The 23,581-nt window shown below is 35.4% G+C and overlaps 2 protein-coding genes across 2 annotated transcripts; both read right to left on the reverse strand.

The window, feature by feature from the left end:
- Positions 1-6,635: 6,635 nt before the first annotated feature.
- Positions 6,636-10,427, reverse strand: LOC110911287 (phosphatidylinositol 4-kinase gamma 7). Its single transcript, XM_022155890.2, has 2 exons — positions 10,130-10,427; positions 6,636-9,174 (listed from the first exon to the last, which is right to left on the reverse strand). The coding sequence occupies exon 2, from the start codon at positions 8,899-8,901 to the stop codon at positions 6,928-6,930; it is 1,974 nt and encodes a 657-aa protein (XP_022011582.1). The 5' UTR covers positions 8,902-9,174; positions 10,130-10,427; the 3' UTR covers positions 6,636-6,927.
- Positions 10,428-14,376: 3,949 nt separating this feature from the next.
- Positions 14,377-15,087, reverse strand: LOC110913549 (protein FAR1-RELATED SEQUENCE 5-like). The gene has a single exon (XM_022158369.2). The coding sequence runs from the start codon at positions 15,085-15,087 to the stop codon at positions 14,377-14,379; it is 711 nt and encodes a 236-aa protein (XP_022014061.2).
- Between the last annotated feature and the right edge of the window lie 8,494 nt (positions 15,088-23,581).

Raw genomic sequence — 23,581 nt, forward strand, 5'->3', positions numbered from 1 at the left:
TGGTTGTCCGCCGTCACCTTTGAGTAGTCTCCTTCCTTTTTATCTTGCAATGTGCCATGGTTCTTCTTCTCTTGGTCTGGTGTCATAACCCCAGTCTTCTTCGTGTCCCCAGTTATCTTCGTATCCTCATTCCCCATCATTCCAATCTTCAAATCGCCGTCCCTCTCCTCTCCGCTGGTCCTCTCCTCTCCCCGCCATGCAACCATATTGAAAGCTAACCGAACCCCAAGAGGCGAATGGATTTGAGCAAAACCCAGTTAGTGAGAAGAGTTTAATCCAGGTTGCAACCAATATGCATACCGATAGAACTCCGCACTCTAATCAGAAGTGATGTCCCAATATTTTTGTTATTGGTCGTTGTGTTACAATATTTATTCCGCCTTGTCACTCACTATTCCCGGTGTACTGATTTTGAAAAAGAAGGGTGTCTCTACGACTCTACCAAGTACCGAAAAAGAACGCATTTAGAAAAAAAAACAAATAATAAAATATTATATACTTTTAACACCCAAAAAGGTTTCATTTGAACAATAAATAGATGCTACATGCCTTTTTTTAAATTCAGTTTTTTTTCTCTTTTCTTGGCTATGTCTCGTTGTCTTCTGCCGCTTGCGGTCGTTGCTTCTGGACGAAAAAAATTTTAGTGAAGGTTTTTACGCATATCTTTTTTTGAATGGCTTTTTAGTGGTACCAATTTGAAGGTTAGGTTTTTATGCATATCTAGTGGTACCAATTTGAAGGTTAGGTTTTCAAGGAAATAATACACCATATAAGAGCATTCACATCCGTTTCACCATTTTTATCATAAAATTATACTAAAAATCACTATAATCACTTTCAAAATTTATTTTATTCAATGAAATAATACCTTTATCATTATCATTATCTTTTTCTCCCCCCCACTCACAACCACCTTCAAAGTTTATTATAAGATTATAAAATTATAATCAGTAGCATTTTTCTATCTCCTCCACTCACATATGTTTGGTGGAAGGGACCTGCTCCCCCGTCTATAATGACATAGAATTATTATTACCGGTTTCACTAATATTAAAAAGTGTCAATTTCGTTTGGATCAAAGCAGCTTTTAACCAAGAGTGGCCAACTTTGAAATCAATCATATTTGAAAAGAAAATGCATCAAAACTTGTCCAGCCGCTATATTTGTGGTGGTGACACAATGACCGTAGGAGAGGGGTGGTGGTGGTTATGGTGGAGGTGATGGCTGTAGAGGTGGCAGAGGGGCAGCAGAAGAGGGGCGGTGACGATGATTGTCTTGGCTGCGGTGGTGGAGGAGGAGGCAAGGGTGGCGGATATAGGTTGAGCTTGCGATGCAGTGGTTGTGAGAGACGAGGTGGTGGTGGTGGGTGTTGTTTACCTACTGTAAGTTTTTAACCCATTTTTAGTTAGCAAGGTCTATAAGACAGAGTGACAAAAAGGTTTACACATATAAATTGAATAGACGCAAACTAGTTTGTTGTACAATTTAATTAGACCCAAACTGGCTCGTGGTATAATTTTAGTAGACCCAAATAAAAAGTTATCATTTTATACCCAACTCAACTAGTAAATGAGTGAGTCATAATTATCAAATGTACATTTCATCAAGTTTTCAAGATACGAGTGAGAATTATTTTTACCGGTTTTCACCTTCAAAATTAACTAAAGAATCGAACAATAATGCAAACTTAGTATCAGAATTACACACGGTATTTAACTCATGTTAAAAGACTTAAAGGTTTATAACTTTAAGAGTAAACTATCATTTTGGTCCCTGAGGTTTGGTCACTTTTGTCATCTTAGTCCAAAACTCAAATCTTTTAAATATGTGTCCCTGTGGTTTCACTTTTATTGCCATTTTGGTCCAAAAATCAAATCAGCTCATATTTCTCAAATTAATTCATGCTATTTTGTCCTTTTCCTCAAGGGCAAAATGGTCCATTTGAATTTATTATAACATAATATTAATCAAACTAATTATATTAAATCCTTTACCCTAGTCAGATAAGTTCAGCTTCCCCAAATCTTCTCCCCACACCAATCGATCCCTCTTTAAGCCTTCATCATCGCACCCGGTCATCTTTATTTGAGCGTTGCTTGAACCGTTGTCGGACTTTGACCGTCACCCAGTATACTCTCCTCCACTTCTTCTCCACCTCTACCACACTCCCCTCTCTCTGTACATTTACATATAGAGAGAGAAACACAATCTCAATCCCACACACAGTAACAATATGCAATCTGAGTTGACTTACCGGCGCCCGGAGTCCCAACCAACATCGGAATCTTATTCTCTGAAGCCAAACAAACCGTCAATCGCCTAGGTCTGAATCCAATCGGTGAAAAAACATACTATTATCGACGACCATTCTATATGAGAAATTGGAGCCATCGGTTCCCGTTGGCCGCCGATTGCTGAAATTTTGCTGCTGCATCTCTCTTTTCTTCTGGTTTGAATCTGATTATCGGCGTCACCGAGGGGTTGATTAACCTAACCTAGTCCCACACACAGTAAGATTCTGATTATCGCTGCTGCATCTCTCTTCTCTTCTGGTTTGAATCCAATCGGTGAGTTGTTTATTTTAATTTCGGTGACTTTATTCCGGTGGATCTGAAGTGGATGATGGTTGTAGTTGAAGTATAGGGGAGAAAAGGTTGATGAGACGAAGGTGGATTGTAAGAGTTTACAGATTTGTGATTTGAAGTAGATCGGCTGGCTGGATTAGGATATTAGGGTTTGTTGCTATCACACCCCAACCGATGGCGGAAACATCGGGGTGAGGCATTGAGCGAAACAGATTATCCAAGAGAAATCCATAACAACTAATATTACCAAATATTTTTAAGTCATGTCCCATACCACAATATATTCAGCAAAATAATTATTACAGACCAATTATCTCATAGACAAATAAAGGTTGTTCTGACAACTCCTACTTGATTCCCACATAGCAAGCATCCTAGCATCTCAAACACCTGTCACATATGTTAAAATAGAGGTCAATACACATAGTGTAAAGGTGAGCATACAAGTTTATTAGTAGAATAGATAGCGAAAATTGTTTTACGCATAACAAGCATGTAACATGTAGCAAAGTGAAGCTAGTAGGTTATTGACAATGAAATATGCACAGACGTGACTGCGAGTTGTAGAATGCGCAACACGTATCACCACTGTGACACGTGAAGAAAAGCCCTTAATAACCCCTGTCCACGACAGGTGCTAAGTCCAAACTATAGTACTATCGTTGCTAATTTGTCAGGCAACAATCACTGTGTAAACACAACATACAAGCATCCATCGAGTAACACGTATAACATGCAATAACGGTCAGCGTATAAAAGTGTTTGCGTTGTGTGTCGATTGTGATTTGAATAAGTAACGTATGTAACACCCAAAAGTGCGTAAAGCAAAAAGGGATCGAGTATACTCACAGATAGCGTTTAATAAATAAACACCGTCTTGGATTGAAGGGAGCGCTGGAAAGTTAGCCTGATTACAGAACGATAACATAAGCGATGAACGGCGCGTTAAACAGTGTTGAGTGACTGAGTGACGAATGGTCATCCGATCGGATGACAATCCGAACGGATGGTAATTCGATCGAATGACAATCCGGATGGATGGTCATCCGGTCGGATGGCCATTCGGTCAGATTGGTATTCGTTTGGGAAGGATGTGTTTGTGTATGATGGCTTTGAAGTTTTCGTTATAGCATTTTGAAAACAGAGAAGTATCTCTACCTTTCAGGTCGTCTGGTCGAACGGTCGTTCGATCGGATGGCGATCCTTCTAGCGAGACATTTCTCAGAGAACAAGTTCACAGCAGGATTGGTCATTCGATCGGATGGTCATCCGATCGGGTGACAATCCGTTAGAAAATGATGATCTTTGAAAATTGTAAAAATGTTTAAGTGTTGAAGATCATGGGCCATCCGATCGGATTGCCGTTCGATCGGATGGCAATCCGATCGGACGGTACTCCGTTCAGTGACTTGCTCGTTTTGAAATTTGTTAAGTTTGAAAGTTTGCGGTTTGATCGAGACGATATGACCATGTGTTAAAGAACGGGAACTCCTCCAAGTCCAAGTTATCCGATCGGACGGGAATCACCCTAGTCTGACCAGTTAACCGTTCTTGACGGTCGTTCATGTTCAACCCGCTGAGTCGGTTATCTCGTTGATAGGAATCAGATCTCAGACCGACACATCACTAGAGAATGAGTGGAAGGCCTGAATGAGCTATGATTCTATCGGTTTTGTGTGCAAGAGTGTAAAAGAGTTGAAAGAAAGTTATGAAAACATTTCTCAATCCTTATAAATCTCAAAAATATTTAGATTTATGCGAAATTAGTGTTTAAACATGTTGAAATCCTTTAGATCTGAGTTGTTCTTGGTGTAATGAGGTCAAATCTTGAAGTTTTTAAGAACCCCATGATGACATCATCCTAGAACACCTCAAATCAGCCGATTTCATGGTTGAAAGTTAAGATTTGATGGTGAAAAAGATGAAGGAGTGTGTGGATCAAAGATGTACAAGATTTGAGGTAGAAACTTACAAGAATCGCGAGAAATCGAGAGGAAAGGCGGTGCAGTGTGCGGATCGGAGGGCAGTCCGATCGGATGGCCATCCGATCGGATGGTCATCCGAACGGATGACCATTCGATCGAATGGTCATTGGGTCGAATGTCTCCGGCGAGTTTGCGTTTTGACGTTTCGTTTCGTGCGTTGAACGTTGCGATGCGTTGCGAGTAAGCGATGCGATACACAATAGTCACACAAATAACCTAGCTAACAGTCAACAACATAAATAAACTTGCGTTTCCAGTTCGCGATGAGATTACGTTGCGACAGAGTTGCGATTGCGTTTTCGATTAATCACCACAAACATATAAAAACATGCACAAGTAACACATAAATAGCACACACACGTAAAACAATATCCAGAACATGCGATTCGAGTTGCGATGCGATAGCGATGAGGTAGCGATAGGTCGATTAGCGATAAACTGCGATTATTAGCATTTACTCCACATAATACAACTAAAGTACATAAATTAAAAGATTCGATTACAAGTCAAGAAGTACAATCAATAATTAAGCAATGAGTGACAGATCGCATTTAGCAATCTTTTCTTCCTTTGACTTTGACATTGACTTGTACTTTGACTTCAAAAATGCGGGGTGTTACAGTTGCATTTGGGGAAGATGAAGGGTATTAGGGTTTGTTGCATTTGGGGAAGATGAAGTTACTCTGCTTTTAGTGAGAGAGAGAGAGAGAGAGTACAAAGTTTGTTTTCATTTAAACATTTTTCATTTATAAAATGACCATTTTGTCCCTGGTGAAAAGAACAAAATAACAGGAATTAATTTGAGAAATATTGGCTGATTTGATTTTTGGACTAAAATGGTAATAAAACTGAAATCACAAGGACCCAGTTACAAAATGTTTTAAATTTAGACTAAAATAGCAAAAGTGACTAGACCTCCTGAAACAAAATGATAGTTTACTGTAACTTTAAAGTTTCCCCTACTACTCTTTCTTCACATGGTGTTACTCGAGTATAGGTATATACAACATATAAAGAAAAAAATTTACCATATCACATGACGTGATGTTTAAGAGATACTTTGAATATTGGTATAAAAGGTAAACTCTTTCATCAAAAATCACATGTCAACATCATATAGATTTTAATGGTCAAAAGTCAAGGTTTCTCCCTAAATATTTGCGATAAAGATAAAAACTTCATTGTTCCAAATCTGTGGTAGTGTGGTGGGAGCCATATCATATGATTTACCATCATTGTGGCCCACTTATGAAAATTGAAAAACAAAATCAGTACAACCGTCCATATATTATGTTGAGATATAGGAAACCAATTCTTTCAATTTTCCATTTTTCCTATAGCATGGGTTATGGTTACAGCTTACACATTAAATGTAAGTGTCTCTTTGATGACAAACTTTCAAAATAATATATTTTATTATAAGTATTTAAATAAATTTATACCAATTTGGGGCATATTGGTTCTTTCGGTTTGTATTTCTATATAAAACCAAACCTTTTGAGTTTCTATAATAACGAAAACCGACAATCCATTAGGTTAGGTTTTCGTTTAGCTTTCGGTAGTTCTAGATTAGATATAACTTTGGCGACGTTCACATGCATTATCCTACTACTTAATCCATGCCATCGCCAACAGTCGGATTGTGTGTCGTCACTCTAAATGAGACCCGACATAATTTGATTAATTTGATTCGAGTAAAATGCCATTTTCGTTGTTCAGTCAAGTAAAGTTTATGTCATACCATTAACTATAGTTTTTAAAAACCAAGTCAAATTGTTGGGTTGCTTAATTAGTACAGCCACCAGCCAGACCTTTATAAACAGTTCAGTTTATCCTCAAGTTTATATTTTTTTCAGTTATTAGTTTCTTTAAAACATTAAAATCGATAAAATGATTCATACGTATGGTTCGCTTAAAATATAGTAATTACCTATTACAAGAACAGAAAGTATGTGTAGCAAAAGTTAAACACTTTCAAACCGTTGAGCCATGAACCGAACCATATAACTCTCAAACCATTTGTGGTTCATACTCAATTGCATAAAAATACACAACACATGTAAGATGAGAATTATCATTCACCCAGACGGTCATAAACTATTTAAATAATAGCTATATTTACAATATTTTTTTCATTTCTTTTTTTGATTTTTCATACTACAAATTATTCATTAAACAAGTCCGTAAGTAGATAAATATATAAGAACTCATTTAACAACTAAACCAGATCTCCACTCAACCTGCTCTTCATCAATATTTACAAACATACCCCTTATTCAACCTCATACTCATAACCCATAACTCATACTCATAACTCATACTCTTGAACTATATCGGTTATACCTGCAGACTCCCTTTCAAAACTGGCAAGAAGTACCCAGCCTCTGTAGCTGCTTCTGCCCTACACTAACCGACTTGCGGTTTGCAAAAGCCGGGTACACGAGCTCTTGAAACTTCTCTAGAAAAACACACCATTCGTCTTCGTTCATGTCTACAAACTTCACGAAGCTAGCACTAGCGGGAAGCTGCTCATTTGCACTCCTATGACCAGATGATGAGTTCACTCCTATGTTCCCGTTCTCGTTCCCATTTCTGTACCCGTACCCGAAGCCATATCCATACCCATTGTTTTCAGTCTTTGTCTTCAGACTCTTCAGGTTATGAGCCGTAAACGAGTTGTTCTTCGGCAACATTGACAGGTTTGACACCAAACCGGACTTTCCCGGTGCATCAAATGCAACACCGTTTTCTTCTTCTTCTCCGTCCTCTTCTTCAATGGTTTCTTGAAGTTTGGAAAGTGGGTTTCGCCCAAATCCAAAGTGGGAAGGAGGAGTCGGGCACGTAAAGTCATCCATGAAGTCAAAACCAGAATCATCACAACCGTCCATTTCGAACAGGAACGAATCTTCATGTCCTTTGGATTTAGGAGATGATGATACGAACACCCCTCTATCACTTTCCATCTCAGCAACTAGCCTTCTTGCATCCATGCATATCAACTCGAGCTCACTGGGTTCTTCTTCACCACGACGAAATTCCCGACTCATCATCTCCCCGATTTCAGCAAGCGTAAGCCCGTAAGAAGCCGCTTCTTTCAGGAAAATTGTGCAGAGAATCAACACACGGAGAGAAGCCTCCCTGATCATCGGAAGCTCGGTTTTCAGCATGTCTGCATCGCGATACGGATTAAGATCTTGAATGTATTTGAGTTCTTCTTCAGTGAACGGGATCGACGCTTGTGGCCAATGGATCCATTCGAAATACGGGTCCTCTAAATTCTCAGGTAAGCAGAGACCATGATCGATGGGTATGAGTTCCACTTGACTAAACCTATCAGCCCCATCGTCATTGATCCTTTTAACAAGCAGATTCCCCGCATGCCTATCCGTGTTGAAAATTCTTATATCTAATATACCGATACGATGAACAGCAGAGACGGGGAAACTTGACGTTCCATGATCACTAGCATCGAAGTCGTGAGCAATGAACTGCTGAAGAGAAGCAAGCTTGCTAAAATGTTTCTTCATCTTCATTGATTTGTTGTTCCCGCTTACGTTATCGTTAATATTAAAAATAGAGTGCGTAATTTTGACGAGTGCAGTGGGTGGCACATTGGCGAAGTGACCATAGTCAAGGAGGTATGCAGCAACCTCTCTGTAGCCGGTTTCACCAACCCGAACAGACCGTTTCAGCCCTGGTTGACCTAAAGCTCTACCGACAAACCCTTTAGGGTTATTCGGTGCGAATGGCTCTTCATCTGTTGGTTTCACTATTGCAACACTCTGACCTCTACTGTTTCTAAAATAATACGCACCTCCAAGTCCACTCTGAACCGGGATCGGGTCAACACCAATCTTCATCGCTTTCACAATCTCCTTAACAAGCTGTTTAGTTTTCTTGAAGCTATTAGAATGCCCCAAGATTTCAATAGGACCGCTCCAATCTCTATGTTGTATATCCCTACCGGTTGGAGAAAGACAAGGAGTTGAAGAGCTTCTGTGCATGAGGTTTCGTGTTAAAAGAAGAGGAGAATCGTTACGAACGGCACTCAGGTCGTTTTTCAGAACCGTATCTCCAAAAGTCAGAGAACTTTCTTCAACCGGGACGTTAAGTGCAACCTGTAACCTCCTTTTAACCGTGTGAGCATTGTCGCTTCGATCTAACTCCATCCCCAACACGCAACCAGATTCAGTTTGAACAAAAACGCGTCTCCTGCCTGATGGTTTCGCCACTTCCATCCCATCGTTGGCATGGTATTCCCTCCCTAAGGGACTGTTGAAAACCGCTACAGCCATTTGAGTTTTGATTGGGCTGTCTAGGTTACTTGACATTAACAAAGGGAGGCGGCAGGGGATGATGGATTGAATCCTCTTCACCCGATGACAATCAAACACAAATCTTCTCACAGTCCACTCAAAATATGGTCAAAAAACGATCATGAATCGCAAAACACGCTTCAAACTAATCTTGACACAGACAGATCGTGCGTCTAGAACACTAGATGATACGTGGAGGCAGAGGAGAAAGTAGCGCGGTTGGTATTACACTATCACTACATCAAGAGAGCCATCCGATTGGTCCAAATCAGTCTCTTTATGACTAATCTGTTCCAAAAACATGATAAACATACATAACAATCAGCTAACTGCATCAAACTTTTCAAAACATTTCATCAAACACTTAACAATCATATGAGCAAACAGATGCTTCATCTTCTTCTGGATATGATCAAAAGTCTAAATGTATAGATTCTAGCATAGACTTAGGATCTTATAAAATATAAAAACATCAGTAATTTACACTATTAAGATCAAAATCAACCATATTTATGAACAAAATATGAGAGAATATATATCAAACTCTCAGAGATCCAATGCGAATGCCAGAGAGTACAAACGATTAACATTCTCATCAAATAATTAACACATAACACACACAAAATACGACAATAGATTTCGTAAATCAATCCGTACAAGTTTATCACACAATCAAACAAATTTAAAACTTAAACGAATCGTTAAATCGAATCAATAATCAAAATCATTTTACAATTTATACTCTCAGAGATCCAGTATTAAAACTTAAACGAATCGTTAAATCGAATCAATAATCAAAATCATTTTACAATTTATACTCTCAGAGATCCAGTACCAAAAAGTACAAACGATTAACATTTTCATTTGATAATCAACACATAACACACACATAATACACCATTAGATTTCATAAATCAATCCGTACAAGTTTATCATACAATCAAACGAATCGTTAAATCAAATCAATAATCAAACGCATTCACAAATCATACTCTTAGAGATCCAGTACGAGAGAGTACAAACGATTAACATTTTCATTTGATAATCAACACATAATACGCCATTAAATTTCACAAATCAATCCGTACAACTTAATCACACAATCAAACAGATTCAAAACCAAACAATCGAGCCAAAACTCAAACGAGCCGTTAAATCGAATCAATAATCAAACAATTCAAAACCTAATTAACAATAACACGAATCACTATTGACAAACAACAAATTAAACCGGAAAACTTACCAGATCCGTAAACCAACGATCAAATCACACAATGCAGATCCGAGAAACAACACGAATAAAATATCCGAAAAACAGTTTCACCACACCAAATCGAACAATTTCTTCACCAAATTTCAAACTAAAATGCACAAATTCAGAATCACAAAACCTAATTTCTGTTCGTTCGTCTTCCTCGTATCAATTGTGCACTTTTTGGCTCGCTCTCTCTCTAGAAAAGCTCACTTTCTCTCTCTAGCTCTGTCTTTGTCTTTGCTGGGGGTGTATTGTATGTATATGTGAATAAAATCATTTTTAACTGCGGTTAATCTGCAGTAAAGAACGCGTTATGTGCATGGTTAGATAACTAACCCTGGTTATATTGAGAACTTATGGCTTTCGAAGTGTCTGGAAGATGGTCAATCGACCGTTGATTGGAGTGATGTGATGTGATCTGGACCGTTGGATTGGTGTAGGGTACGTGTAAGTAGATGCTTGACTGGTGACGTGGCAGATGGTCAGAGGCATGGGATTTTTATGTGCACTTTAATTTTGGGTCTTTTTATAGGTTCGGTGCCCTACAAATGAAACAACCAAAATAAATGGTATTTGTTTATGAATAAACTTTAAAAAAACTAATTTAATAATCTCAAAATAAAATAAAAAACTAATTTTTAATAATCTCAAACTTTGAGTTGTTCCCTGAGGGTGTACGGGGCACCCTTCGGGGACCCCTTCGGTGACAAAATACACCGCTCGGCAAAGCACCGCCATTGATGCAGAACAGGAAATCGGTGAGGTGGTTGGGGGTAAAACCGGTGGCGGCTCACCGAAGAGAGAGGGAGGAGAGAGAGAGGGGCGGTCCAATCACAGCTTTTCTTTTTTTTTTTTTTTTTTTAAAAAACCAATTCACCTAAGAGGGGAGTGCCGCTATCAAAAAGGGGTATTAGGGGAGTGTTAGAGGGGAGTTGACGTGGCTTATTCTGGTTGGTTACGTGTAAGAGGGGGGACTCACCTATTAGGTGAGCACCCCTTACACCCTGAGATTGAGATTAAGAGCATCCACAATAGGATGTATGTTGATGTTTTTAAAGAGAGGGAAAAGTGAGGTGGATGAGAGAGGGTGTGAGGTAGAGCAAAGAAGGTGTGGTGGTGTATGTAGGAAAAAACATGTATTTGAATAGAGAGAAAGGTGTTGTGAGATGGAAGGAGGAAAGATGAGAGAGGAGAAAGAGTGTTGTTTTTTGATGATAAATATGGGGCAAGAGAGATGATGTGTGTGATTGGTGGGGCAATGTCACCTTGGCACAATAAAAACATCAAAAAACACCCCTTATTGGGGATGCTCTAATTGATGCACGAGAATATCAGTATATCTTATATTTATTTAAAATTTAAATTTCTAATTTTGTTTTATCATAGTTATAAATTAGGATTTAGGGTTTATCGTTTATTCAGTTTTTGATTGATTTTGAATTGAAAGAACATTGTTCTTGGAATCATTCGGTTCGTTTTTGTCATCATTGATTACTAATTGTTCTTGAGCCATTTGATTGCACGCGGAACTGCATCATTAATCCTAACTCAAGATAGCAATCTCAACTTTAAAAATATTTTTCTACAGTGATTATATACTAATTGAAAGTTAATCAAATAGTTTTTAGATGACATGAACCGTCATATAAGTAGTCCACGTCATAAAAAAATTACCACATTAGCAGTCTATGTTATCAAAACTTCGACTTATTTGCTATATAAGTAGTCCACTTCATCAAAAATTAATTGTGTTAACTTTCAGTTGGTATAAGACCGCTCAAAGAAAATATAGTCAAAACTAAGACCATCTAGAAACATTTTTAAGTTAAGATTATTCCCGGCCAAGAGGTTTTGAACATTTCATCAACCATAATACATATGCAGGAAGAGATCAGGTACAATTAAAGGTGAACATGTGAACCATCCAGATAACCAAAGTAATTTTGTTTGCATTAGAGTAATTAGTATTGCGCTACTTTAAAATTGTAGCGTAATAATAATTATTGCATTTCAAGCATAATTACTCTAGTTATTCGTATATTAATTGAAAGTTAACCCGTTAGTTTTTACTTGGCATGGACCGCCACATAAGTAGTCCACGTCATAAAAAAATGTCATATAACCAGTCTATGTCATCAACACTTTGACGTATTTGCTACATAAGTAGTCCACTTCATAAAAAAATTAACTGTGTTAACTTTCAATTAATATGAGATCGCTGAAGGAAAATATGTTCAAAATTAGGACCTCTGTAAACATTTTTTGAGTTAGGATTATTCCCGGCTAACAGGTTTGGGATTATTAGAATCCAATTTTCTTGTTATTTTGAACATTTCATCAACTATAATAAATATAAAAGAAGAGATCTGGTACAAATAAAGGTTAACATGTGAATCGTAGTGATAACTAGAGTTATTTTGTTCGCATTAGAGTAATTAATATTTGAAATTGTAGCGTAATAATAATTATTGCAGTTCAAGCATAAAGACTCTAGGTATTTGTACGCTATGCACGTTAAAAACTATTTGTATTTGATAACTTATATACAAATAAAAACTGTAGAAATAAAATGTACATCTTTTATATATATCTTATATATATATATATATATATATATATAGAAACGGGATCAGGAGAGAACGGTGAAAAGTGTGAGAACGGATCCTGGCCCAACACATGGCAGGGGGCGCTAATTGTTATGCGGGGGTACGATTGTCCTTTTATACGTTCCCTCCTTATTCGCGTTATAAATCTCTTTCAAATTAAAACTCTAAAGATTTCTTGTTAGCTGTTGCCTCCTTTGCAAGCTTTCTCAGATCTATGGCGTCTAACGCGGATTCTGTTCAACAAAGTAAAATTCGTTGGCGTTTTCTATTTTTGTTCCAATAAATCATGCAACAGATATGGCGTTTTGTTCTTTTATGCTTGTTTCATTGTTTTTTAATAATGTGTTGTATGATTTTCAATGGCGTTATTCAATTATGCAATTTAATCGTGTTTTAATTGGTATTTAAACAATTACTAAGAACTGATAATTGGAGTTTTCAATATTAGTTTTAATTGTCGTTTACGATCTAGTATATTTCTTATGTTTTTACGATCATTGGCGTTTTACATCTATTTGATTAGTTTTGATTGTAATTTAGTAGTATTTGTAAACATCAGTTATTACTATTTCTTAATTTGTGTAAACATCAGTTTTGTTAATTATGGCGTTTTCATTATGATGTTATATTTTGTTAATTATTCATCTCATGGTGTTTTCATCATGTCGTTTTTAAATTATGTGTTTATTATGTCTGATTTATTATTCAATTAATGGCGTTTTAATCTGTAATGTTATTACAAGACATTTTCTATTTTTAGTGGCGTTTTTCTGATTTTTCTGTTCCTCACTGTGTTTTCTCAGACGAAGTTGCTTCCTCAAGTCAAAAGCTTTGCCCCAAAACTGGATTACCATTTATCATTCCTGACGTCAGTGAAGAAATAAAGCCCACAATAGACATGGTATTCTCAAGCCTCGAGGATTGTTATTCAATGTATGTCAAGTATACCAAGGAGTGTGGGTTTTTAGTCAGGAAAGGTACTACAAAGACAAACTCTAAAGGTGTGTTACATATTAAGTATTACTTGTGTACGAGATCTTGGTTATACAAGGACAAGAAGGTTGATACGTTGGACCCCAATCAAAATGAGCGATTAGTGTGACCCACTTTTCAAAGAGGACTGATTGTGGTGCACTGTTAGGTGTAACTTTTGAGGATGGATCATGGAAGGTGTATAAATTTGTCGAGGGGCACAACCATTATCTTGTTGAACGTCTTGATAAGCAATTTCTTCCAACTGAATGACACCTCACTCAGCTCCAGAAGCATGTTATACACAGCATGTCTAAGCTGAATTTGGGTCCTGTGAAGGCGCTTAATGTTATGAAGACTTGTTTTGGCGGTTTTGAAGATGTGGGTGCAAGTAAAGTTGAATTTAAGAACTATAAGAGGCAAATTAACTTGTAGTGATGATTGTCTATACCAGTGAACGGTACAAACACCATAGAGTATTTGCATATGAAAACGCCATGTGAACTGAAACAATAAGAAAACGCCATTGCATGTAAACTTATAAAACGCCATTGCATGTAAACTAATTAAACGCCATTGCATGTAAACTAATAAAACGCCATTGCATGTAAACTAATAAAACGCCAAAAAAAACAAAAGAAGTTGAATAATAAAATATTACTTGTTGGACCGATACGTGGCGTCAAACGAAATCACATCACCAAACACATGGTAATTTCCTTTGGCTTGATCATCACACCAGAAAATTCCCTTCAAACGATTCTCTTCATATGTGAAGTAATCATACGAGAAATTAGGCTGAGAATGTTTTTTTTCATTCAAATGTCTCACAACCATATCGGCGTCATATTCCCCTATAAACAAGTTAATTTGCCTTTTATAGTTCTTAAATTCAACTTTACTTGCACCCACATCTTCAAAACCGCCAAAACAAGTCTTCATAACATTAAACGCCTTCACGGGACCCAAATTCAGCTTAGACATGCTGTGTATAACATGCTTTTGGAGCTGAGTGAGGTGTCGTTCAGTTGGAAGAAATTGCTTATCAGGACGTTCAACAAGATAATGGTTGTGCCTTTCGACAAACTTATACACCTTCCATGATCTATCCTCAAAAGTTACACCTAACAGTGCACCACAATCAGTCCTCTTTGAAAAGTTGGATCGCACTAATCGCTCCTTTTGATTGGGGTCCAACGTATCAACCTTCTTGTCCTTGTATAACCCAGATCTTCTACACAAGTAATACTTAATATGTAACACACCTTTAGAGTTTGTCTTTGTAGTACCTTTGCTGATTGAAAACCTACACTCCTTGGCATACTTGACATACATTGAATAACAATCCTCGAGGCTTGAGAATACCATGTCTATTGTGGGCTTTATTTCTTCACTGACGTCAGGAATGATAAATGGTAATCCAGTTTTGGGGAGCTTTTGACTCGAGGAAGCAACTTCGTATGAGAAAACACAGTGAGGAACAGAAAAATCAGAAAAACGCCATTAAAAATAGAAAATGTCTCGTAATAACATTATATATTAAAACGCCATTAATTGAATAATAAACAAGACATAATAAACACATAATTTAAAAACGACATGATGAAAACGCCATAAGATGAATAATTAACAAAATATAACATCATAATGAAAACGCCATAATTAACAAAACTCATGTTTACACAAATTAAGAAATAGTAATAACTGATGTTTACAAATACTACTAAATAACATTCAAAACTAATCAAATAGATGTAAAACGCCAATGATCGTAAAAACATAAGAAATATACTATATCGTAACGACAATTAAAATTAATATTGAAAACTCCAATTATCAGTTCTTAGTAATTGTCTAAATACCAATTAAAACGCGATTAAATTGGATAATTGAATAACGCCATTGAAAATCATACAACACATTATAAAAAACAATGAAACAAGCATAAAAGAACAAAACGCCATATCTGTTGCATGATTTGCTGGAACAAAAATAGAAAACGCCAACGAATTTTACTTTGTCGAAAAGAATCCACGTTAGACGCCATAGATCTGAGAAAGCTCGCAAAGGAGGTAACCGCTAACAAGAAATATTTGGAGTTTTAATTTGAAAGAGATTTATAACGCGAATAAGGAGGGAACGTATAAAAGGACAATCGTACCCCTGCATAAAAATTAGCGCCCCTTGCCACGTGTTGGGTCAGGATCCGTTCTCACCGTTCTCACACTTTTCACCGTTTTCTCCTGATCCCGTTTCTATATATATATATATATATATATATATATATATATATATATATATATATATATATATATATATATATATATATATATATATATATATATATACGGGAGGGTATAAATGAGAACGCTAAATATCGCGAGAACCGTGAGAAGGAATCAAAAAACCACGAGAACTTTGTCAAAAACAAATCAAATCCAAAATTTCTTTTTACACTTCTCATTATTATTCGAATACAATATTATAAATTTCATTGATACATTTAAATTTACGTGAATTCGTAAATAAAGAAAATTTACACATGTGTAAGTTTGTTATTTACACATGTGTAAAAAATTCTAATAAAAGTGATTTTGAGAGAAAAAATGAATTTTTTGATGTTGTAAATTCTTTTTTTGATGTTGTATTTTAATTACAATGAAATTTGTATTAAAAAAATTGGTTTTGATTGGTTTTCTTATTCATTCTCACGGTTCTCGCAATATTTAGCGTTCTCAAGATAACCCTCCCCAGCATATATATACATACATACATATATATATATATATGTATGTATATATGTATATATATATAGGATAAGGATCATGTGAGAAGTAGTAGGCTAATTGAGAAACTTGAGAAGCATTCTGGGCCACACATTTTTCTAGGCCTTTCGTAATATACACATATGTATAGTTTAAAATACACTATATACATATATGTATATTGAGTTATACACATATGTATATAGTCAATTTTAAACTATACATATGTGTATATTACGAAAAGCTTAGAAAAATGTGTGGTCCAGAATGCTTCTCAAGTTTCTCAAATAGGGTGGACTTCTCTTAGGATCACTACCCTATATATATATATATATATATATATATATATATATAGGGGAGCGCTAAAATGAAAACCACATCCAGTTGTAAGAACCGCGAGAATCACTCTCAACCAATCAGATTATGCCAACATAAATGGTATTTTTGTCATTTACCCAAAATGTCAAATCTTCCCTCTCTTTTCATTTAATGTCACTGACTCTTTATATACCTCTCCCCCCTCTCCTCTTTCATCTCTCATTTACATCTCCTCTTTCATCTTGTTCAAAAATCTTCTGCAGACCCCAAATCAAAACTAAAAAATCTTATGCAAACCCCAAATCAAAACTCAAACCAACCACCACACACCACCATTGATCACCACCGTACTCCTCGCTGGCTACCACCATGGCAACAACCTTTTCCGGCTACCACCAGCCAAACCTCCCTGTTTTCCGGCCAAACCTGCCCGATTTCGGGTGACAACCACCAGCGACAACCCACCCACACCCCTCGGTTCCCCTGTTTTCGGCGACAACCACCAGCCAAACCTCTCATCTCTGATGGCGGTGGTGGTGAGTCGGAATGACGGCACAGCCCCCTTTTTCTCGTTTTTCCGATGATGGGTGAGGTTAGATGAAGGTGATGATGAATCGAGAGAGTTTGAGCAGAGAAGAAGATAGAGGGAAGCGGCGGAGCCGGCGATGGCAGCGCCACCGTGACGGCGGCGGTGGTGTTCTTGTTTACTACCAGCTTCCGGTATCACCCCCACCCGGTTCTCTTTATTTTATTTTATTATTTAAAAAAAATGATGATGGTGTTGTTGATGATGTTCACGACGACGGCGGTGGAGGTCCGGCGACCTCCCCGTTCTTCCGTCTACAGTTGCGACAGAGGTGGCGGTTATCATCTTCAACTGGCTTTGTTTTGATTTCTTTTGGGTCAGATTCAAGTTGGTTCAGCTTCAAGTTTGGCGGTGATTCGAGTTACGGTTCAGACTAGTAATCGGGTTTTACGGGTCTACAGTCAAAGTTTCGGGTTTGGTCAAACCTGGTCAAAGTCAGGTTTGACTGGTTCGGGTCAACTGGTCAACGACGGTCAAAGCCAAACCCGGTAAAAGTTTAAACGGCGCGAAATCTTATTAGTTTTAAATTATTACGATGCAAAACGAGCTTGAACAGAATAATTTGATGAATTATTAGTTAAAATTTACTTGGATTTACTAATTATTTCGTTTATATAAATTGATCATACATACATATTTGTTGAGTAATTGTTGAATTTTGAAGAATAACGACAACTTATGTTGTCGGGGCGTTCAAAAACAGAGTAAACTCTGCCTATTTTTTTGTAACGAAAAACGTAAACTTTTTTTACGTAAAACGTAAACTTTTTAACGAAAAACGTAAAATTTTTAACGTAAAACGTAAAACGTAAACTTTTTAACATAAAACGTAAACTTTTTAACGTAAAACGTAACGTAAACTTTTTAACGTAAAACGTAACGTAAACTTTTTAACGAAAAACGTACAACGTAAACTTTTTAACGGAATACGTAAAACGTAAAAAGTTTAACGTAAAACGTAAAACGTAGAACGTTTTACGTAAAACGTAAAACGTAAAAAGTTTAACGTAAAACGTAAACTTTTTTAACGTAAAAAGTAAAACGTAAACTTTTATGTAAAAACTATTTAACGTAAAACGTAAAACTTTTTCTACGTAAATTGTAAAACGTAAAAAAACCGTGTGAAAAAACGCCATGAAAAAATCAGGACGTAAAAAACGCTGCGTTAAAACGGGACGTAAAAAGCGGCGCGTTAAAAAAACGAAGCTTGAAAAAGCCGAGCGTAAAAAACGGCGTGCAAAAACGACGCGTTAAAAAACGACGCATGAAAAAGCCGGGTGTAAAAACGGTGTGCAAAAACCGGCGCGCAAAAAAAATTGTTTTGTTACAAAAATTTGAATTTAAAAATGCTTTTAATAAAAAAATTTTGTTTAAAAAATAAAAAGTAATATAATAAAACAAAAAAGTAATAAAAAATAATAAAGACGAAAAAGAGTAATTTTACTAAACTACCATTTTGGATTAAAATATTAAAGACATAATAAGACAAAATGTATTTAATATTAATTTTAGTTATTTTTAATCTCATCCAATCTTGTTGATTTAGTGGCTAGAAAGTGGTTCTCTCGGTTCTTACAACTAGAAATGGTTTTCATTTTAGTGCTCATATATATATATATATATATATATATATATATATATATATATATATATATATATAGGTAGAGGATCCTGTAAAAAGTGCTCAAAGTGTGAGAAGTGTATTATAACACTATATATAATAGTATATAACACCATATAAACACCGTATAACAATATGTAACACCATATAATACCATATAACACTATGTAACACTATATATCATTATATAACAAATATAACACTATAGGTTGTCTGATAGCATGTCTATGATAGATGTATAGTGTTATATTTGTTATATAATGTTATATAGTGTTACATAATTTTAGATGGTATTATATGGTGTTACGTATTGTTATACGGTGTTTATATGGTGTTATATAGTATTATATATAGTGTTATAATACACTTCTCACACTTCTCACACTTTAGGCCCTTTTTACAGTATCCTTACCCTATATATATATATATATATATATATATATATATATATATATATATAGGGGATGGTTCAAATGAAAACCACTTTTAACGCGAAAACTCGAAAACTAACTAAAAAAAGCCTAAAAAACACACAAAAATTTTTTTTTTTTTTTTTTCAATTTTTTTAAAAAAATCGCTAGTTTTTATATATAAAAAAAACTTTTTTTCAAAAAAAAAAAAAAAAAAAAAAATTTGTGTAGTGCACATGTGTAATAATACACATGTGTAGTACACAGACACATGTGCAGTATTACACATGTGCACTACACAAAAATTTTTTTTTTTTTTTTTTTTTTTGAATTTTTTTTTTTTTTAATAAAAAAACCTGCGAAAATTTTTTGCATGTTTTTTTGGCTTTTTTTAATTAGTTTTCGAGTTTTCGCGTTAACTAGTGGTTTTCATTTGAACCTTCCCCTATATATATATATATATATATATCTACTATAATAAAAAAACCAACTTTGGGACACGTGTCATTCATTGAATGTATTCTCAAATTTATACTCATCTTATATTAACTAAATAAATTATAAATTCATATTAAATTTTATCATACTTTAATAAAATATTATCCTCAAATCTAAATTATTAATTTAATATATTTTTAAGGGTTATTGGATTTAATCACCCTCAACTATTGGCTATTGACCGCTGTCACCCTCAACTATCACTTTGACGCCCATTACCCACTACTTAACACTTAGTGTGTTCTGTTACCACGCCGTTAACTGATCACTAACTTTTGATGTTGTTTTTATACTTTTGGAGATGTCATGGGGATCTTAGGAAGGTTTTAGGGATCTTTGGACACCCCCAAAAGTATAGTAACAAGCTCAAAAGTTAGTGATCAGTTAACGATGTGGTGACAGAACAAAGTAAGTGTTATGTTGGGGGTGGCGGGAGTCAAAGTGATAGTTGGGGGTGGCAGCGGCTAATAACTAATAGTTAGGGGTGATAAAATCCAATAACCCTATTTTTAAAACAAATTCCTCTCTTTCTTAGTTATCTTATATTAAATATATAAATAATAAATTAATATTAAATGCTATCCTAATTTATTAAAAATATAACTTTTTTATTATTTGGTATACAGATTTATATTTATTCAACTCGTGTAAAACGCAGAGTTTTTAAAAATGTTTTTTATTATTATTTACTATTCAAAGTTACATTTATATAACCCGTGTAATACACGAAGTTTTTTAAGATATAATTTTTTATCATTTGCTATGTAAAATTAGATTTATTCAACACATGTAATACACGAGGCTTTTTAAGGATATAATTTTTATTATTATTTGGTAGATTTTTCAACCCGACTATACACGAGTTTTTTAAAGATACGATGTTTTTAGTATTTAATATACAAAATTACATTTATTTAATCTGTGTAATACACATGGTTTTTAAAGATATAACTCTTTTTTAAATCTATTCAACACGTGTAATATGTGGGGTTTTTAAGGATGTAATTTTTTTTATTATTTGGTAGATTTATTCAACCCAATTATACACGGGTTTTTTAAAGATACGACGTTTTTAGTAGGGTGTACCTATCTACACACCATTTTGCCTATTTATACACCAAAAATGTGTTTTTTGTCCTTATATGCACACCCTGCAGTGTCGAACTATGGCCAAAACGCGGAGTTTTGGTCCGGTTAACCAGACAAAGACTGACGGGTGTCTGACGGGTCGACCGGACCAAAACGCCGAGCTTTGGCCGCGTTTTGGTCCTATCAACCAGACGACTGACACCCGGTCTGGTTGACAGGACCAAAACGCGGCCAAAGCTCGGCATTTTGGTTCGGTCAACAGACCCGTCAGACACCCGTCAGTCTTTGTCTGGTTAACCGGACAAAAACGTCGCGTTTTGACTACAGTCCGACACTGCAAGGTGTGCATATAAGGACAAAAAACACATTTTAAAAGTGATTATCTACACACCTGGTGTGTAGATAGTTTGGTCCTTTTAAGTATTTAGTATATAAAATTACATTTATTTAATCTGTGTAATACACATGGTTTTTAAAGATATAACTTTTTTTATTATTTGATATATAAAAATGCATTTATTTAACCCGTACAATATACGAGGTTCACAAAGATATAACTTTTTATTATTTAATATATAAAAGTACATTTATTCAACCTGTGTAATACACGGGGTTCTAATCTAGTATATATATATATATATATATATATATATATATATAGGGAAAATATCAAATAGGAAGTTTATTTTGGCTAGGAAGTGTAGGAAGCAATAGAATTATGACATGTGACAAAATTTAAAATAAAGAGGAAGGGTATTTTAGTCAATCATATCCTTTTCTTCTTCATTCTTCTTCCCAGTAACATCAAAACCCACCATCTTCAACCATTTCTTCACTTTCTATCTCAATAATCACTACATTATAGTGCGATTTTCGTCACCAATCAATGATTCAAACACCCGATCAACGTGTTCTTCAGCTTTTTTGAAGAAAACCCAGTTTAATTTCATACAAAATCTCGTTTTTTCTGGTGATTTTGAAGATAATCACTTGATTTGTTCGATTCGATCTCTGGTAAGTGTTTCAATCATTCAAATTTCGTCAATCGTTGAAGAAACCGACTTCGATCCATGTAAGAAATTCTTTAATTTCATTTTTATTATTTGGGTTTTTGATTTATTCATTGCGTTTTACGATCTTGGCGGGGGTCCGGAGGCGGCAGCCCCTGGCGGGGTCCAAGGGGCAGAGCCCCTGGCTGGGGTTGAGTTCCTACTCTCTGTTCAAACAGATTCACAGACAGGTCAGCTTGTGTCCATTGCATTTTAGAAATAAGAGAGTTTTATGTGTTTTCTGGCCATTGCGTTTTAGAAAAAACACATTTTTGAAGTGTTTTTAGTTCATTGCGTTTTAGGTAAACACATTTTTATTTGTTTTCAGTCCATTGCGTTTTAGAAAATACACTTTCTTTTGTGTTTTTAGGCTATTGCGTTTTAGAAATAAGACATTTTTATGTGTTTTTTGGCTATTGCGTTTTAGATAAACACATTTTTGAAGTGTTTTTAGTTATTGCGTTTTAGGTAAAACACATTTTTATGCTTTTTCAGTCTATTGCGTTTTAGAAAACAGTCATTTTAAGTGTTTTCTGGCCATTGTCTTTTAGAAATAAGACATTTCTTTGTGTTTTTGGGTGCATTGCGTTTTAGGTAAAACATATATTTATGTCTTTTCAGTCCATTGCGTTTTAGAAAACACACTTTCTTTTGTGTTTTTAGGCTATTGCGTTTTACAAATAAGACATTTCTTTGTGTTTTCTGGCCATTGCGTTTTACAAATAAGTCATTTTTTTGTGTTTTTGGTGCATTGCGTTTTAGAAAAATGTCATTTTTAGGTTTTTTTTTCATTGTGTTTTACGTAACTGGGGGTTTTTCTATTGCGTTTTACGCAACTGGGTTTTAAATTTTTTTTTTAAATATAGTAATAGTATACTCGTTTTAAAGATAAAAAAACGCTCGTTTTTTTGGTGCAATTTCTATAAAAAAATAATGTCGTATGAAAGAGTTATTAACGTTTAAAAAATGGGGGGGGGGGGAATTGGAGGAGAGAGAAACTATTGGCTTGGATTGACTAGAATGCCCCTAAACAAACTCACGCGCCTCTTTTCTTCCCTCCAATTTCCCTGATTTAATCTTAGCCCTTGATTAACTAAATGGATGGTCAAGATCACTTCTTAGCTTTCTAGCCAAATAAACTTTCTATTATATCTCCACCCTATATATATATATATATATAAAGGAATGTCAATAACTTTATCATTTTATAGGTCTTGCTTTGCATATGACACAATGCAAATTATCATGCCAACTTTATGAAAGTTAGGGATTAAAACGAGAAAATCGTTGTTTTGGACCAAAACATACAAAACGGTTCTAAAAAAGGGTGGAGGGTATGATTCAAATACTTTAGGGTGTTTGAGTTTTTTCTATCCAATAATCTCACGTCATGTCAACTCCCTCCTTTCACTCTCCATTTTCTACTCAAACCCTAGGAGTTATTTAAACATCCACTCAATTAAAAAAAATAAAAAAATTCATTGTTTCTCTCTATCCTCTCTCCTCTCTCTCTCCTCCCTTTGTTC

Source organism: Helianthus annuus, chromosome 15 (genome assembly GCF_002127325.2).
Source record: "Helianthus annuus cultivar XRQ/B chromosome 15, HanXRQr2.0-SUNRISE, whole genome shotgun sequence".
In the NCBI taxonomy this organism is placed as follows: Eukaryota; Viridiplantae; Streptophyta; class Magnoliopsida; order Asterales; family Asteraceae; genus Helianthus; species Helianthus annuus.

Coding starts and splice junctions, on each gene's coding strand:
- LOC110911287 (XM_022155890.2), bottom strand. CDS start 8,901: ATGTCAAGTAACCTAGACAGCCCAATCAAAACTCAAATGGCTGTAGCG.
- LOC110913549 (XM_022158369.2), bottom strand. CDS start 15,087: ATGGTATTCTCAAGCCTCGAGGATTGTTATTCAATGTATGTCAAGTAT.